The sequence below is a fragment of the Calidris pugnax genome, unplaced genomic scaffold (assembly GCF_001431845.1).
Source record: "Calidris pugnax isolate Ruff unplaced genomic scaffold, ASM143184v1 scaffold36, whole genome shotgun sequence".
Taxonomy (NCBI): Eukaryota; Metazoa; Chordata; class Aves; order Charadriiformes; family Scolopacidae; genus Calidris; species Calidris pugnax.
Genome location: NW_015090825.1, coordinates 3,350,715 through 3,367,048, shown reverse-complemented (window position 1 = coordinate 3,367,048; position 16,334 = coordinate 3,350,715). Strand labels below are relative to the sequence as shown.

Sequence of the window (16,334 nt, the reverse complement as noted above, 5' to 3'; positions counted from 1 at the left end):
AAAAAGGGTGTGTGTGCTGATCTACGTGTGCTTTTCTTTTTCTTGTGTGTTTCTTTGCACATTGAGGGTTCTTCTAGCTCTCTTTTGAATACTTAAAAATAAATATATATAAAAAGGGTGTGTGTGCTGATCTACGTGTGCTTTTCTTTTTCTTGTGTGTTTCTTTGCACATTGAGGGTTCTTCTAGCTCTCTTTTGAATACTTAAAAATAAATATATATAAAAAGGGTGTGTGTGCTGATCTACGTGTGCTTTTCTTTTTCTTGTGTGTTTCTTTGCACATTGAGGGTTCTTCTAGCTCTCTTTTGAATACTTAAAAATAAATATATATAAAAAGGGTGTGTGTGCTGATCTACGTGTGCTTTTCTTTTTCTTGTGTGTTTCTTTGCACATTGAGGGTTCTTCTAGCTCTCTTTTGAATACTTAAAAATAAATATATATAAAAAGGGTGTGTGTGCTGATCTACGTGTGCTTTTCTTTTTCTTGTGTGTTTCTTTGCACATTGAGGGTTCTTCTAGCTCTCTTTTGAATACTTAAAAATAAATATATATAAAAAGGGTGTGTGTGCTGATCTACGTGTGCTTTTCTTTTTCGTGTGTTTCTTTGCATATTGTGTGTAAAGGTGGAAGTAATCTTTCTTTTCTCTTCTGGTTCAGATATGGCTGAAGGGTAAAAGTTTCAAAAGATTCATTGCTGGTTGTCATCCTAATTATAATTAGAGTTAATAGGCTGTAGGAGTTGAGTCAGAGACTTGGAAAAGATAATTTAACATTTCACGTAAGTGGTGGCTTTCCTAGGGTTTTCTCATGTATTTCGGTAGGAAAAGGATGAAGAAGAGCTTCTACTACTAATTGAATCCAAAATTTTAGAACAGCAGCTTGCAAGAATTGGGTCCGCTCTGAAAGTGCCTTGGCTTGACAAAAGGCAGCTAGTCCAGTTACAAGATGCTTTCCCTCTCTGCAAAGACTTCTGTAAGATCGGCTGATACCACAACAATTTTAGCCTTTAAAGCCTCATCTAAACTTATTACAGACCTGAACGCTACTGCTCTAGATGCTGCCTGAAGCAAGTAAACATTCTCATTTGTAGAAAATCATTCACTGTCTTAGAAATTGTCACCTTTATTCCATGTCTAATTCGATGGCCTTTTTAAATTCAGTGTGGTGTAGAGAAAACCAAAATGAAGCCACTGTCCTTTTGGTAAGGTTTCACGTGTGAGTAGATGATACTGTGCTTCCTAAATGCTCCATGGTCTGCTTTTGGAAACAAGCAGCCTTCTCTTTGTTTACAGGCTGCCAGTCCTTTGTGCTCAGTCAATAGTTTCCAGGCCTGAATATGATTTTTTTAATATTAATTTCCATGCTCAACCCTGCGGCCAGTTAAGCTTTCATCCCTTTGATCTCTGCTTCCTAATTCTCCCAGAAGTTGAGGGTGGGGGAAAGGGTCATTGAAATCAGGGTTTGCTTTCTTTGCCTTTTTTTTTTTTTTTGGTGGCTGGGCTTCCTGTTTTCCCATTGTGCCAGATGTGCTCATGTATTTTGTCTTGTTTTTCATTTTGTTCATTACTGTATGGTGGTGGTGACCATGGGGTCCTTATGCCCTTGAACTCTGCAGGTTAACTCTGAGTGTGCCCCACTGCCCTGGGAGCAGCCAGCCTGCAGAACAAAAATACTTCACCGAGCTGGTGAAGTTTGATGTAAAACCCCATCTGGCATGAACTGAAAAAAGCCCAAATCAGCCAGGCAGACTCATTTTTCTTCCTAGATTTCCAGCACTCTCTGGTTTCAGCTGTTCTGCCTCATGGCGAATTTCAGTCTTCAGCCCAGCATTTAGTAATGCAACGTGGCTCATTTAACCAGATGTATGCGTTTATCCTAAAAATGGTATGATAAATGGATACGTCACAATTTAAAGCACTGCTGGAAATTTTACAACTGCACGTGTCTGAGCGTTGGTTGCAGTTTAGAGATGTTTTATATGAGTATGGATGTGCACGGAAGGGCAGCCATGGTTTTGAGGACCTGGGGACATTGATTTTAAAACTTTAATACGTGCTGCTAATCCCCAAGCTTATAGAAAAGCAGCTTTTAATGAAGGTATGACATGTTAGGTGACCTGACAAACATTTCCATGTACCTCCATGCTGTTTTGTGAGTGTGTGAGCTCTGAACAAGAAGATGAGTTTCGGATGCATTGAAGGTCATTAGCTACATGTGGGGTCTTGTGGTGGCCTCACCAGCCGTTGCGTGTAAGGAGAGGCACGGTGTTGGGGCTGACGGTGGGAGAACAGGCTTTAAAAGCAATAAAGCACTTCCTCAGTCCTGCAGTGTTTCTCTGACACCCATTATTTAATGTAGCCCAAGCTTAAAAAGGCAATATTGAAATTCAGATGTCTGAAGTGCAGGCATGGAAATGAAGGAACAGGTAGAGGAGTGTGAGACCAGACAGATCGAAGTTAAGAATATTCCAGGAAAACCTGTTTTGTCTGCACCTTCTGTCTGCTTCCCACCAAGTACTCTCTGCCTGTGTCAAATGGTTTAAATTTTTAGACATTCAGCTTATTGAATATCTTCTGCTTTTGTGTTTGCGTGAAGGAGAAACTACAAAGAACTGGAGAGCTGACTTTCTGTGAGCAGAGAGTCAGAAAGTATTTCTGCTGCTTTTTTTTTTTTTCATTTCAATAAGCAATGTGGTGCTTTATTTCCCTTGTAAAAGTTTAAAAAAAAATATTCTGTGCAGAAAGATTTTTCCAGGCACCTAATTAAGACACAATCAGGAAAGCAAGAGGTGGGACAGCAGATTTTTTGCGGTTGTTTGTTTTTTAATTACAGCACTTGCCAGTCTTCTAGGGCTGTTAGAAAAAAAACCAGCCAAAAACCAGATTTCTTTTTCTTGAATATAAATTGCAAATTCACTTTTTTTCTAGCAGAACTGGAATTGTAGTCTGAATACTAAAGAAGTTAGAATGTTCTTTGGATATTTTTCTTTCATTCAGATGCTGAACTATTAAAATAATAAGATAACTATGGCTAGACCTTATTTAATTTGTATCTCTCATATACTTTTTTGACAAAAGTTTTTCCATGCTAAATTTCTCTGACACATTTAATTAGTACATAGTGTATTTCCCTTTTTTAACACTCTGTACCCAAAGCCACTTTGTGATTCCTGTTTATCTACTCTCTTGGAAATGGGTACACTTAGGGTATTTTTAGAGCTGAGTTTCAGCCCTGCACATTTTCAGCATGCTTTGGAAGTACTGAAGGTACAGATTAGAGGCACAATGAAGCACTAGTATTTCATGTTTGGATTGTAAACTTTGTGGATGCTAAGCCTAGTAAAACTTACTTGAGGTTGGTAGGTTCAATGAAGAGGTAGTATGGGGTCTAATCAGAAAGTGAATTTAAAGAATCCACAATTTTATATGGAGCAAATTAAAAGCTGCAGAATTTTTAAATGGGGCTTATTGCTCTAGGTGGCTCGAGTTAATGGCTTTTGCGTGTGTATGATTGGCAATACTCATCTCCTCTTATAGAATCAAGGGTTTAGCACGATTTAACATTGTGTCTCTTTCTGCAGAACTGTATTGATTTTTGTGAAAGTTATATTATTTTCCAAATAATAAATTGGAGGAAAGCACTGCTTCCAAATTCAAATGGTCAAGGCTGTTTTTTCCTGTAACTGTTTGGAAATTATTATCTTTGGCATCTGGAAAACTTAACTCAGTTCCTTTTCTTTTTGAAGGTTCTTTACGTTCATTCCTGTTTTGCAGGTGATTGAATGATTTTTATAGTTATGGTAGTCAGCATATGGGCACTATTACATATGCTGTAGAATGGTTATCGGGCCCATTTGACCAAAATTTTAGTTCCAGACTTCTGTGTTCTGCAATAGCTTGAGATAAAATGTCTTGTCCTATTGCTGCAACACCTGAATTAAAAACAATAGAGCAAAAGCATCCCTTTGCTTGTTATTTCTCTGTAACCTGGAAATACATAAATACAGTTTCTCTTGCTCTGTTTTATATTCCTGATTACTGCCTTGAATACAAGGAACGTATTTCAGTAGTTTTTAGACGTTTGCCTCTTTTTTTTCCTGTACTTCCAGGTTCTAATTGACTGGATTAATGATGTGCTGGTGGAGGAGAGAATCATTGTCAAACAGCTTGAAGAGGACCTTTATGATGGGCAGGTGCTGCAAAAGCTGCTTGGTGAGTTCACACAAGAGGAGGCTCCCCCAAAGACTGGAAGGGGCCCAAAGTTAATCTCTTCCAGAGCTGCAGACAGCAGCAGGTCTGTGCAGTAACTCACCATCTCACCAGGGATACGGTTTGTTTCACTGAGCGCTACGGTGTCAGCTTCTCCATCTGCTCTTCTCAGACTGTCTGCTGAAAGAGGAGGAAATCCAGATGATTCCTAGGTACCTGTTTCAAGGACTAAGTGTAGTCCAGGCAGCTGAAAAATGTGGCAGAAAAAAGGTGAAGAGATTCGTGTTTACAGTAGGGGACCAAGCAGAAGCCATGTGGTCCAAAATTTTGTCCGTATGGTTTGCTTCTGAAAGCTTTTGGGCTGAAATCTTTATTGAGGTCCTGATAGAATTACTTTTAGGGAAAAAAAAAAAAAGATGAGAATAAGAGAATGTACGGCATCAAGCACATACTCATAATGTGCACATATGTGTGGGCGATTCATGAAAGGATACACACTCAGTTAAGTAATTGTGATTTTGCAACCCCCTTACATCTTTGCAATGTGTGTGTTCAGGCAAGATGCGCAATGGAGGAAACCTTATGATGGTGCAGGGATTTATGGGGGTGCTTTTAGCAAACAAAGAGACTTGAAGCTTCAAGTTCCATTGTAAACCCACACTGTTTCTTGGTTTCTTGGAGACAGATAGTCCGACTGCTCTCAGTTTTCTTAGGGACATGTTTTCAAGAGTGGGCTGGGAGGTGCGATGTCTGTCAGAGGTGGGCAAGAGGACCTAATGGTGCTAGTTCCACTGGTGCTAATGGATGCTGCTTACTGAATTTTCTGCATGTGCCCCTTAAATAACAGGTCTGCAGTGTTTTGGTGAACATTCACAAGCTTTTAAAATTGGTTAACAACAATTAACTTTGTGTGCTATTAAAACTCCTCAAAAATAACTTGAGAAATCAAGTGAGTACTTTTAACCCTGCTTGGTGAGAACGCAGCTGGGACCCTCCAGACATGATGTGGAGCAGGGGTGTAGAGTTAATTTTATCTGGGAAGTACTTGTGTGAACACAGATGTACTTCTTAACAGATACCACTTGCTGAAAGAGCAGTGGCTAATGCATTTCACTGTAGCCTTTTTGTCATAGGTATCACTGATATTTTTTATGCTTCCTGTGGAGGCCATGGTTCCACCCTCAGGCCTGCAGACATTTAGAAAGTGTTTAGTTGTACATACATACATCTGTAGCTCAGTTGGACTTAGCATATCTTACAGAAGGAAGGGTGGGCATGTGTATCTTGCAGCCTGAGACTTTAACTGGACTGTTTTTTCCTCTTTTTTTTTTTTTTTTTCTTGTTGGGCCTCTGGCTGGAGAGCTTCAGGTTGGGGGAGAGCATTTGCTATCACAACCGAACCCCAATCTTGTCTTGTGCTCAGTGATGGCTTGGTTTCTTCAGCAAGACTTATATTACTGAATCCATCCATCTCCGTGCTGTCTCATGCAAGAGGCAAAGTGTGTCATGGTTGCAGTTGTGCTTCTTATGCTTGTGGCCTCAGAATTCAAGTCATCCCTTCATTACGCACGTCGTCTTTTCTGGTGCCTGCAGGAAAGGAGTAACAAAGTATGGTCATTAAACTTCAAGTATTACTTATTATTCCTTGTGTATGAGAGAGGTTTCAAGCAGATCTGTCTTGGTAGGCAGACACACACAAAAAAAGATGAAAGACAATGTCTTGTTGGAGGGTTTAGTTTGAAGCAGTTTGGAGTAAGAGGTTAGCGAATGGCTGTCTGACTGATTGAGGTGGAGTTCCTCGTTTAGTTAATTTTATCAAGGTGCAAGTAGTGCCACTCAGAGGCTGGAGTGGCTTGGTACACATGGTGTCAGGGTGAAAGGAAATACATTTCTGCTTGCTGACTGGCTGTTAACCTGGGCTGAGAATAGATAGGAGCCATAGCGCATGACCAAAAAATGAATTTTGTAGTATAACTTTTTAAAAAACATCTAAAATAATTTAAAATACTATTTGCATGTTTTGGGAGCCAGTTTCAAAGAGACACCTTGGCTAAAGAACATTTTTCCCATTAATATTATTCAAATATTGATAAAAATTTCCTACTGTTGATGGATAGAATCAGTCAAAATGTTCAAAGTATTTGTGAGTTGATAACCTGCAAGTCTCTTCTGTCTGGGTTGTTCAAGTACTTTTATATTTCTGTCACTTTTAAAAAAATAGATGAGAGATATCTTCAGCTAGGTAAAATGTCAAGAAGAAACATACTCTTGAACTTGAGAGCATAAATATTTCCATTATTGGAATAAAAGGTTTTGACAACTCTGAAATTGTTTCTGAAACAATCTTTGGAGTTGAAGTCCATTCCATTTTGTGAAAACAGTTTGGGTGAAGTATGTATTTATTTTTTTGTTTGTTTTTAAAGACTGGAATAATAATATATGATTGGAATATGATCAACCAGTTCTGACCTCCTAGTCCCAGGAGCAGAGTGAGTTTGACCATTTTTTTTTCCCCAGGGTGGAGGGAGAAAAGAGATCAGCTGTACCCATTGCTCAGGTGGCTGGAGGACTCCACCCCACCTTTCTTTTCTCTCTTTCTTCTTCTTTTTTTCTTTTTTTAGGGAAATTCAGCTCCTGCATCTTTGGCAAGGGCCACAATGGAGAGTAAGAGAGGAATTACTTGTCTATGACTTTGGCAACAAATAATTAAATTATATTACAGAAACAGAATTCAAATTTTAGTCATGGCATTTTACAAGATTTCCTACATCAGTTCACTTTTGGAAGCAATCAACCATGATGTGACAATTTCATAACATGACAAGATTGTACCACCTTATTTATGACTTTAAGTTAGTTCCACTAAGCCGGTACAAATCTGGGTCATACGAGTCTCTGACTTGATGGTTTGAGGAGGCAAAGTTTGCTTTAGCTTAAATTCATACCTCAGCTGACCTGAAATAAAGCTGATCAAGCTGAAGTAAATGGTCACACAGTATTGCCCCTTTCTTGTTCTAAATTAACTTGTTGTTAGAAAAACCCGTTAAACCTGTTCAGATTCTTGTTGTCGTGAAGGCTATGTTGTGCCAAATTCTTTTCAGCAGTGAAAGAAAATGGAAGGTATAATAAATATTTTTGCTAACTTGGTGCCTATCTGAAAGTTGTTATGTATTTTGACACCTCATTGATGAGCATGTTCTGTCTGACCTTACCAGTTTTCTGTCACAGGTTTTTTTGGAACTGACACGCTTTGATGAAAGGTTTGCTTTCAGCTATTTTGCTTTCTGAGGAAAATCATTCCTTTGGAAAAATTCTAGCAGAGTCCATCTCTGCCCAGTGCTCTGTGCTTGTTATTCCCACCTAGGGCCTTATTTAATCTGGGTTTCCCTGTTCTTTTTGTTGTTCTTTTCTTCAAATACAGAAAAATTGGCTGACCGTAAACTGAACGTGGCAGAAGTGACTCAATCTGAAATTGGTCAGAAACAAAAGTTGCAGACGGTCCTGGAAGCTGTCCATGATTTACTCCGACCCCATGGCTGGACAATCAAGTGGAACGTTGACTGTAAGGACTCTGTTATGCTTTCTGTCTCAGCTTCACAGGCAAGGAGGATATGATAATCAATAGGTTGATCACATTCTCTGTGATGCAGTGTTTTGTTTTTTTTTTTAAATTATTTATTATAGGTTGATCACATTCTCTGTGATGCAGTGGTTTGTTTTTTTTTTAATTATTTATAGATTTTCATAGAGAGTGTTACCACATCCATGTATGGATCGTAGCTAGTACCTACTTCTGTGGTTTTTGTTTAAGGACAGATGTACATGACTGGAATAATTGAAGTAATTTGTTCCTTTAAGGATATGCTTCCATTAGAAATTTTTTTGTTTGCTTCCTGAATTTGAATCCCTACATATATGAGAAATGTGTAAATCATTCAGGTACTACAGGGTGGTGTAATCCTTTGGGCCACCATAGTAAGAGTACAAGGATCCTATGAAGACAGGCTGAGGGAGCTGGGATTGTTCAGCCTGGAGAAGAGAAGGCTCCGGGGAGACCTTATAGCGGCCTTTCAATACCTGAAGGGTGCCTATAGAAGAGCTGGGGAGGGACTCTTTGCCAGGAGATGTAATGATAGGACAAGGGGAAACAGTTTTAAATTGGAAGAAAAAAGATTCAGATTAGATCTCGGGAAGAAATTTTTTACTATGAGGGTGGTGAGACACTGGAACAGGTTGCCCAGGGAAGTTGTGGATGCCCCATCCCTGGAAGAGTTCAAGGCCAGGCTGGATGGGGCCTTGAGCAACCTGGGTTCCAAACCCCCATGGCAGGGGGGTTGGAACTCGATGATCTTTGAGGTCCCTTCCAACCCGAACCATTCTATGGTTCTATGATTCTGTGATCTTGCTGGAGGATGCAGCTTCTGACAGGCTAAGCAGAAAGTCCCTTCTGTTCAAGCATGGCCTGCTGCAATCCAGAAGTGAGAATGGAATTTTGGAAGTCCCTTCACCCTAGGTACTGTGTGGGGTTCATCTCTTACAGCCAGGAAAGTCGGTGTTAACACTTGGAAGTCAGCTAAAAGTAGAATTCTCCAGTACAGTGGAAGGCAAGTGATTGAGTCTGCCTGTCTCCATTGATCAGAGAGGGAACTGAAGTGTTTGGACTCCTAAGTTAGGCATGTAACTTAAAGGAAGGGCTGTACCTAGGCTTTGCTACCTGTGAAATTATTTCGTAGGCCTTGGCAATTTAGGAAAAAGAAGAAAAAGGTTAAAAAGAAAAAAGACTGTTTTCCCTAAAGGTATTTTTCACTGTCTTTCCCCTGCCTTTTTCCCCCAGAGCTGTTTGCTTAAAATAAGGCCTCAGTGTTCTTTTATTTGCTTCATTTTCCTTGTTCCTTGCAGCGATCCATGGCAAGAATCTGATTTCCATTCTTCACCTTCTGGTAGCTTTGGCAATGCATTTCCGGGCTCCCATTCGACTGCCTGAACATGTGTCTATACAAGTGGTAGTTGTGCGGGTGAGTATGGGCTCATCAGAGAAACTGATCAGAAAAATCATTGTTTCTCAGCCTGATTTTGCAGTACTAGGCTGCTCCCATCTGCTGCCTCCTGATCTCTTGTCATTTATAAAGTTCTTGGCCAACTTGTTTAGTGAGTCCCAGTTCTGAGAATGCCTTTTTGGTATGCTTAAATGTGATCCTGAGAACATCATATTTTTCATGTGTTTGGGACCACCGTTTACTATTGCAATATCAAGCTAAAAACACGTTATGGGATTTTGTCTAAGAGAGAGAGTTGTGTCTGTAATTTCTGGCACTTCAGTAAATGTTTCTTTGCCATACATTTTTTTGTAGAGAAGCCATTGAAACACAAACAGCACAGAAAGGAGTTTCAGCACGTAGAATCTCCCTAGTCTGGGAAGCTTGTTACTGATGATATTTTTCCCCAGTGAGTTATTATGCAGACTTAGACATGTTGTTTTCCTTGGCATGCTAATGGACTTTCATCATTTCTTTCACAGCCTTGTGTTTTTGTTAGCTTTCCTTAGATATGCAGAAGAGATCTGACCTGAGGAACCCTGACTTCTTCCCTCCTGCCCTAGATAACGCTCCGGTTATTCCTTTCCCTGCTCGGTGTTGACCGTTTCCTTTCACTCTACGAAGACTCTGCTTTCAGAGCAGACGCACTCTTGCTTTTTATCTTGCCTTCTATCCCAGCTGAAGCTCCTGTGGCAGCGCAGGCTGTTGCCTGTGAAGCCAGCTTTTCTCAGCAGCTGTTGAAACACCAGGCAGAGCTGTTCCAGCTTTCTATACGTGCCGTTTACTGTTCATGTTGAAACACCAGGCAGAGCTGTTCCAGCTGGCACTCCGATCGTGCCCTGACTGTGTGCTGTGGTGCTCAGCACCGGTGTTGCAAGGCAGGCTGTGGAAGTGGCTTTCTATACGTGCCGTTTACTGTTCCAGCTGTCAGTCTATAGCAGGTTTTCTATCGATAAGGTGAAGTGATCTCAGGCTGTTTTGCAAATCTGGATCCCCTTTCCCCTTACAAGATGCGATTGCGTGGTGGTTGATGAGGCAAGCCTCATTTCGCTTTACATTTACATAATGACATTTTCCAGGCTGCCTACCTGGATGCTCTAGAGGTACAGGGTGTGATGTAGATGAGTAATTGATTGATACTTCCTGGCTCACAGTAAATGTATGTATTATCTTGGAAGAGGTGATTTTGAACTGCTTTCAGGCTGCTGTAGGTGGTGAGCTAGGTATAAAGTAACATGAATGTAAATAGGAGACTAATTTATTTTAAAATTTCTTTTGACTGTCTTGGAAAGGTAAGGAGGAAAATGCAAATATAAGCTGGTCAACAGTCCTCTGGCACTCTGATGCTAGAAATCTCCTTCTGCCCAGTACAGTGAAGTGTCTTCTGTAACTGATGTCAGAAAAAAACCCTTGGGTAAAGAGGTAAATCCTCCCTTTCCTTGTCCTTGGTTCAAGCTTTAGGACCCTCCTCCTCTGTAGCAAAGGGAACGCTGCGGAGAAGGTGTTTTCACATCTTTTGCTGTTGGAGTGATGTAGAGAGGACAGCTGCTGAGAGCATCTGGTTCACCATAGTCCCTGTGTCTTGAGACTAGAGAAGGCTGAGGTGAAGACAGGAAGAGATAAAGCCTGACAGAAACAAAGGAAAGAAAGAGAGAAAGAGCAACTCCTGTGTCCCCAAGGGAACTCCTGAAGGTGTCAGAGCAATGGTACAGTGAGAGTTAATTTAAGCTTGAGAGGCTGTAAGCTCTTGCTCTTGGACCGAGAGCCTGGAGCCCTGGAGATGGTTATGGTGACTGCTGGCTGTGAGCCTACCTCAGCTGGCCCCATCCAGCAGGAGGCTTGTTTCAGCCCCCTGTCCTGCTCCTAGGAAAAGCTTGCAACTCTTCAGCTTTGTTTATTTAAGTGGAAAGCAAGGCACAGTATAAACTGAAGCATGTTTCTTCTGGAACAATAGCTTTTGCCTTATAGTTTGGTAAACTGAATTTCTGTAGTGCAGCATCCATAACCTAGTCTAAAAAAACTTGCTGATCCAGTAACACAGATCTCTTTAAATGGATTTTATTTAGCCTTGACAAGCAGAGGAAGGGTAAGGAGGTTAATATTTTTCCTAAACAGAATAAGAAAACTATTATTAAGGAAATTATTATGATTATAATTATCAAGTTACTGTTAAGTGATCTTTTATTACAGACCCAATAATGATTAGGGTTCTGTCAAACTAGATCACAGTTAACATAAGATAACATAAACCCTCATTTTTAACATAAAACCTCTGAGAGGTGTTAGTTTAAATGCCTCTTCTTGCTTGAATATGCATTTAAGGGCATTAGTCAACAGTTGGTTAAGTGACTTTGTAAACTCTGCAGAATTGACCCTGCAGCGAGAAAACCTTGCAAGATGTTGTGGGAGTATTGTGCAAGAATACACCCACACTGAAATTTTCAAGACTGGTTAAGTCTCACTTTCATGGGTGACTTTGGCACTTAGGATTATCATAATCAACTTTGTTGAGCTGTCCTCACACTGTGCAGATGCATGAGGTGCTTCTTGCCCAGATGGGCTGTTTTTATGCTTTGAAAATAAGAGAGTCATACTGGTTTAGCAAGTTACTGCTTAGTGAAGTTGCGTGCATTTCCACAGCCCATCCCAGAGCAAAGCAGAATACCTGATTAGTTTGTGTAAGTGTTGTGGGCTTTTTCTTCTCTAATTTTTAGTATCCTGCTCCATAAAATGAAATAATATTATGACAGCACTGTGCTACATGGAAAGTAGCTGTCAAGATCTCCACAGACTGGTGGTGATTGTGCTCTTCCCTTAAATTCTTCATTCCTTTAGCATCTTGAGGTGACAAACTGAAACTTTCCTAAGGTGCTATATGTATTTTTTTTTTTTAATTAAAAATAGATAATTTACAGTGTGAGAGAGATCTGTACCTGGATCTGCATCTGTCAAACCCAGAAGCGTTTTGGAGAGGACTTTTTGCTTTGCCTTCCTTGGTAGGAAGAAACTTTACCTATCTATCTGTCTGTCAATATTACCTAGAACAACTGCAACACTAAACCTAGCAGAAAAAAATGCTTTTGTTTATGTTATTTTATATTGGGCATCATGAGGTAGCCCCTCTTGAGAGCCGAGTTCCTGAAACCTCATCACTTTCAACCCTTTTTGAAATCAACCTCCAGAATTGTTTTTCTTGGTGTTTTTTTTTGTGTGAAACGGAACATTTTGTAACCATGGCGATATATGTCCCAGTTATACCTGAGGAGTCCTAGCAGAGCAAGGTGGGACTTCTAGTTAACATCCTGTTGATAGCTACTCCAAGTGCTGAGTTAAGAGTCTAAGATGATACATGTTTTAATACTGGTGTCACTCAGCATGTGCCTGTTGTTCCAGTCCCCCTCAGTGAGGGCAGGGAGGAGAGGAACTTTGTGGTTTCAGTGCGTTCTTTCAGTGAGAACTAGAAATCCTGAGGTTTTTATTCCAACTGACTTTGCTGCCTGATATTTGAAACTGAGATTTGTATGATGAACAAATACTCTAATTCAGGAAAACAAAAAGTTTCTGAGAAATAAGTGTAAATATTGTTCTTAAAGCTCACTGTGTTGGTTGTTTTTATAAGGCTCAGGAATTGCTGTCTTCTGCATGTAGCTTTCCTCATCCTTATTTTTTGTTCTTAAAGCTCACTGTGTTGGTTGTTTTTTATAAGGCTCAGGAATTGCTGTCTTTTGCACGTAGCTTTCCTCATCCTTATTTTTAAAATTGCAGCATGTCCCACCTTGGTGCTGCTGGAAGATCTGGAGTATTTTTACAATAATTCCCTTGTAGTCTGAGTTGCAGACTGAAAGATCAGAGGCGAGGCAGGGCGAAGAGTAAATAAATGTGTCTGGTGGCAGTGGGGCAAGGAATCAAAGTTTCATCAAAGACTGATAAGTGCTTTTGGATGGCAAGGCCAAGGGACCTAGGCTTGCTGTGCAAGCAGCGTGCTCAGCTGCCTGGAAGGGGACGCTGCAGAAATGCTGCCATCTCCACCTTTTGGGGAGTCAGTGTTGGCACCCGGTTCCTCTTTCTTATTGGGGGGGTTGGAGGCATTATTCACTAGTCACCATTTAGTGAGTTTTTGTTCTCACTTTATAGCACCTCTTCCCTGGGGTACATGGTGCCTGGAAGTTCCAGAAACCTGCGTTAGTAAAGCAGAGACGTGGTGGGATGGAATAAAGGCGACATTGTTTTGTATGCAAGGAAACATTGCCCTGTCAGATGCTTTCTCATTTTTTCCATCCATGCTGTCATCCTGGCTTGTTTCGCCAAACCTTCTGGCGCTGTTCCCCTGGCTCCCTTGGGGGGAGCAGGGTGAGATGTGTGCGTGATAGGCAAGTGAGGGGCTGTGAAGACATGGCCAGCTGGTGGCATCCAGCAAAGGGCCCAGCTCGGGCACGGAGCCGAAACATGGGAGACCAAAGCTCCCACTGTGCTTTCCAGCCAGGCTCAGTGGGTGGTGGCTTGAGAAAACAATGCTGCCTTCATTCACGGAATCATGGACTTGTCAGAGTTGGAAGGGACCTCTAGAGATCATCTAGTCCAACTCCCCAGCTAAAGCAGGGTTGCCCAGAGCACATCACTCAGGACTGCATCAAGGCGGGTCTTGAAGATCTCCAGAGAATCCACAACCTCCCTGGGCAGCCTGTTCCAGGGCTCTGGCACCCTCATTGGAAAGAAGTTCTTCCTCATATTTGAATGGAACTTCCTATCTTCCAGCTTGTGCCCGTTGCCCCTTGTCCTATTGCTGGAAACCACTGAAAAGAGTCCGGCTCCACCATCCTTCAACCCACCACTTAGGTACTTGTAAACATAGATTAGGTCTCCCCTCAGCCTTCTCTTCTCCAGGCTGAAGAGCCCCAGCTCTTTGAGCCTTTCCTCATAAGGGAGATGCTCCAATCCCTTAATCATCTTTGTTGCCCTTTGCTGGACTCTTTCCAGTAGTTCCCAGTCCCTCTTGAACTGGGGAGCCCAGAACTGGACGCAGTATTCCCCTTGTGGCCTCACCAGTGCAGAGCAGAGGGGGAGAATGACCTCCCTCGACCTACTGGCCACACTCTTCCCTATGCAGCCCAGGATTCCATTTGTTGCAGGGCAGGAGTTCTTCTTACTGGCTTTTACATTTCAGTTTTCATTTCTTAGATTGCTTCTGGGATAGGGTGTGTTTTTCTCTTCAAAGCCTAACAAATTCTTGTTTGGGGTTCATTGATGAGAATGATTGAGGTGGCATATGTGTACAGAGCTTGTGCCTGAGGGGGAGGTTTCCCTGCTTACCTGAGTTAGCAGCTTTATTAACCCTGCCATAAGTCATTCTGACGGACCCGGTTCCTAGATGGCTGCTGAGATTTGAGGGAGGAAAGAAATTCCACTATCCAGGCATAAGGCTATATCCCATAGTTTGGCAAGGGACCCAGAGAGATGTTAAGAAAGTTTTTGACTTGGGTAGAAGCAGCATTTCCAGCCTCTGAGGGGCACATGTTATGTCTACAAAGCTCTGGAGAGGATCAGAAGCATTTGAGCCCACCCACGTCAGGGGGCTGTGTTGCAATGGGGCCGAGGAAGCTGTTAGAAAGCTGTTTTGAAACTGAGTCTCACCACATGCTAACTCTCTGTTGGGTGGGAGACTCCATATTCATGCAGAAAATTATCCCGAGGAGAGAAAACCCAGTCGTGGGGAAATACAGAATCTTAATGGTTAGATGGGACCTCTGAGATCTCTGGGTCCAACCATACGCACATGCAAGACCCTCACAGTCTCGGCCACTAGAGCATGCCCTGAAGTGCCACATCTACACGTTCCTTAAATACCTCCAGGAGTTTCTGGAACAATACTGTTTGTTGTGAAATCCCTAGTTGGGCTTTTTAGGCTTCCTACGTTTCCCTGGTGGATGAGTTCCTGACAGGCATGTGGCTGGTGGCCCCAATACCACGCTTACTGAAGGAGAACTGCCCTCGCTGGAGCCTTGGCCTGGGGGCAGCCGTCCATGTTATTTCAGCCCCAAACCCCTCCGGAGAGCCAGGCTGCCAATGGTGTCAAATTGTTAGTTGACACCGTGACACGAACGAGTGCCCACGGGGATTTTAAGATGGGGCTGACACACTCTCTCTAATTTGTGTTCCAGGCACGGTGTTGACTCCGGTCTCAGGGGGGAGAATTGTTAGCGAGTCTGTTGGCTGCAAATATATACGTGTACATCTCCCAAACATCCATTTGGCTGTCAGCCTGATCAATGCCACTGTTCTGGGAGCGAGCCCTCCTGTGTCAGCTGTTTCCCCTCTACCTCCACAGTACTTAGCGAGCGGTCTTTATCCAGTTTTTTCTCCTCTGGGATTCTGAAAGGTGCTGAATGCGGCAGAGCCCCTAATGAGCTTCTCCTTCACTAATGCCCTCTCGGTTTCTAACTCCCACCTTCCTTTCCAGAAACGTGAAGGCCTCCTTCAGACCACTCACGTTACAGAGGAGCTGACGACGACGACAGAGTAAGCACAAAACACTTTAGCTTCAGAATGGGTCTGTGGTGCACCATGTGAGACCATTTACAAAGACCACAGAGAGAGACTTAATCTTCCCCACACCCCTGCTAAATTAACAAAAACTTTTAAGGTGGTGGTGGTGCTTCTTTAAGTTTATGGAAATAACTCTGTCTCTGGAAATGTGTTATAAAGGAGACAAGTTGTGTCACAGAAGCTTTTAACTGAATAGTTCATTGACTGTGACCATTGTGGGCCTTTTTTCCACCCCCTGCCTTCTGGAGGTAGCCATATATAACTAATTTCTGCCCAGTGCTGTTGCTTCTCTCAAGTGAAGGGCCAGTGTAGGTATTTTGGGGAAGAATTAGTTTGACAAAGGCAATTCTTTGAAATACCTCTGAAAACTGAAGCGATATCCTGTTATAATTGTAAGGAGAGATGGTCACTGTTTTCAACAGTACTAGAGCTCAGCAAAACTAACTTAAATAAATAAACCTCTTCCCTCTCCAGTTTTTGTGACAGATTACTTTGCTTTATGTTTTTACAGTCCTTTTTAGAGGGAGGAGGCTAGACATGCACTTTGGC

At 41.9% G+C, this 16,334-nt stretch overlaps 1 protein-coding gene across 3 annotated transcripts in view; it reads left to right on the top strand.

The window, feature by feature from the left end:
* Positions 1-16,334, top strand: part of PARVB (parvin beta) — a 75,150-nt gene that overhangs the window by 39,521 nt on the left and 19,295 nt on the right. For all 3 annotated transcript variants that reach the window (XM_014940141.1, XM_014940143.1, XM_014940142.1), the window contains exons 4-7: positions 4,107-4,209; positions 7,628-7,768; positions 9,106-9,221; positions 15,700-15,758. In XM_014940141.1, coding sequence (XP_014795627.1) covers positions 4,107-4,209; positions 7,628-7,768; positions 9,106-9,221; positions 15,700-15,758 — 419 coding nt within the window. The remainder of the gene's footprint in view (positions 1-4,106; positions 4,210-7,627; positions 7,769-9,105; positions 9,222-15,699; positions 15,759-16,334) is intronic.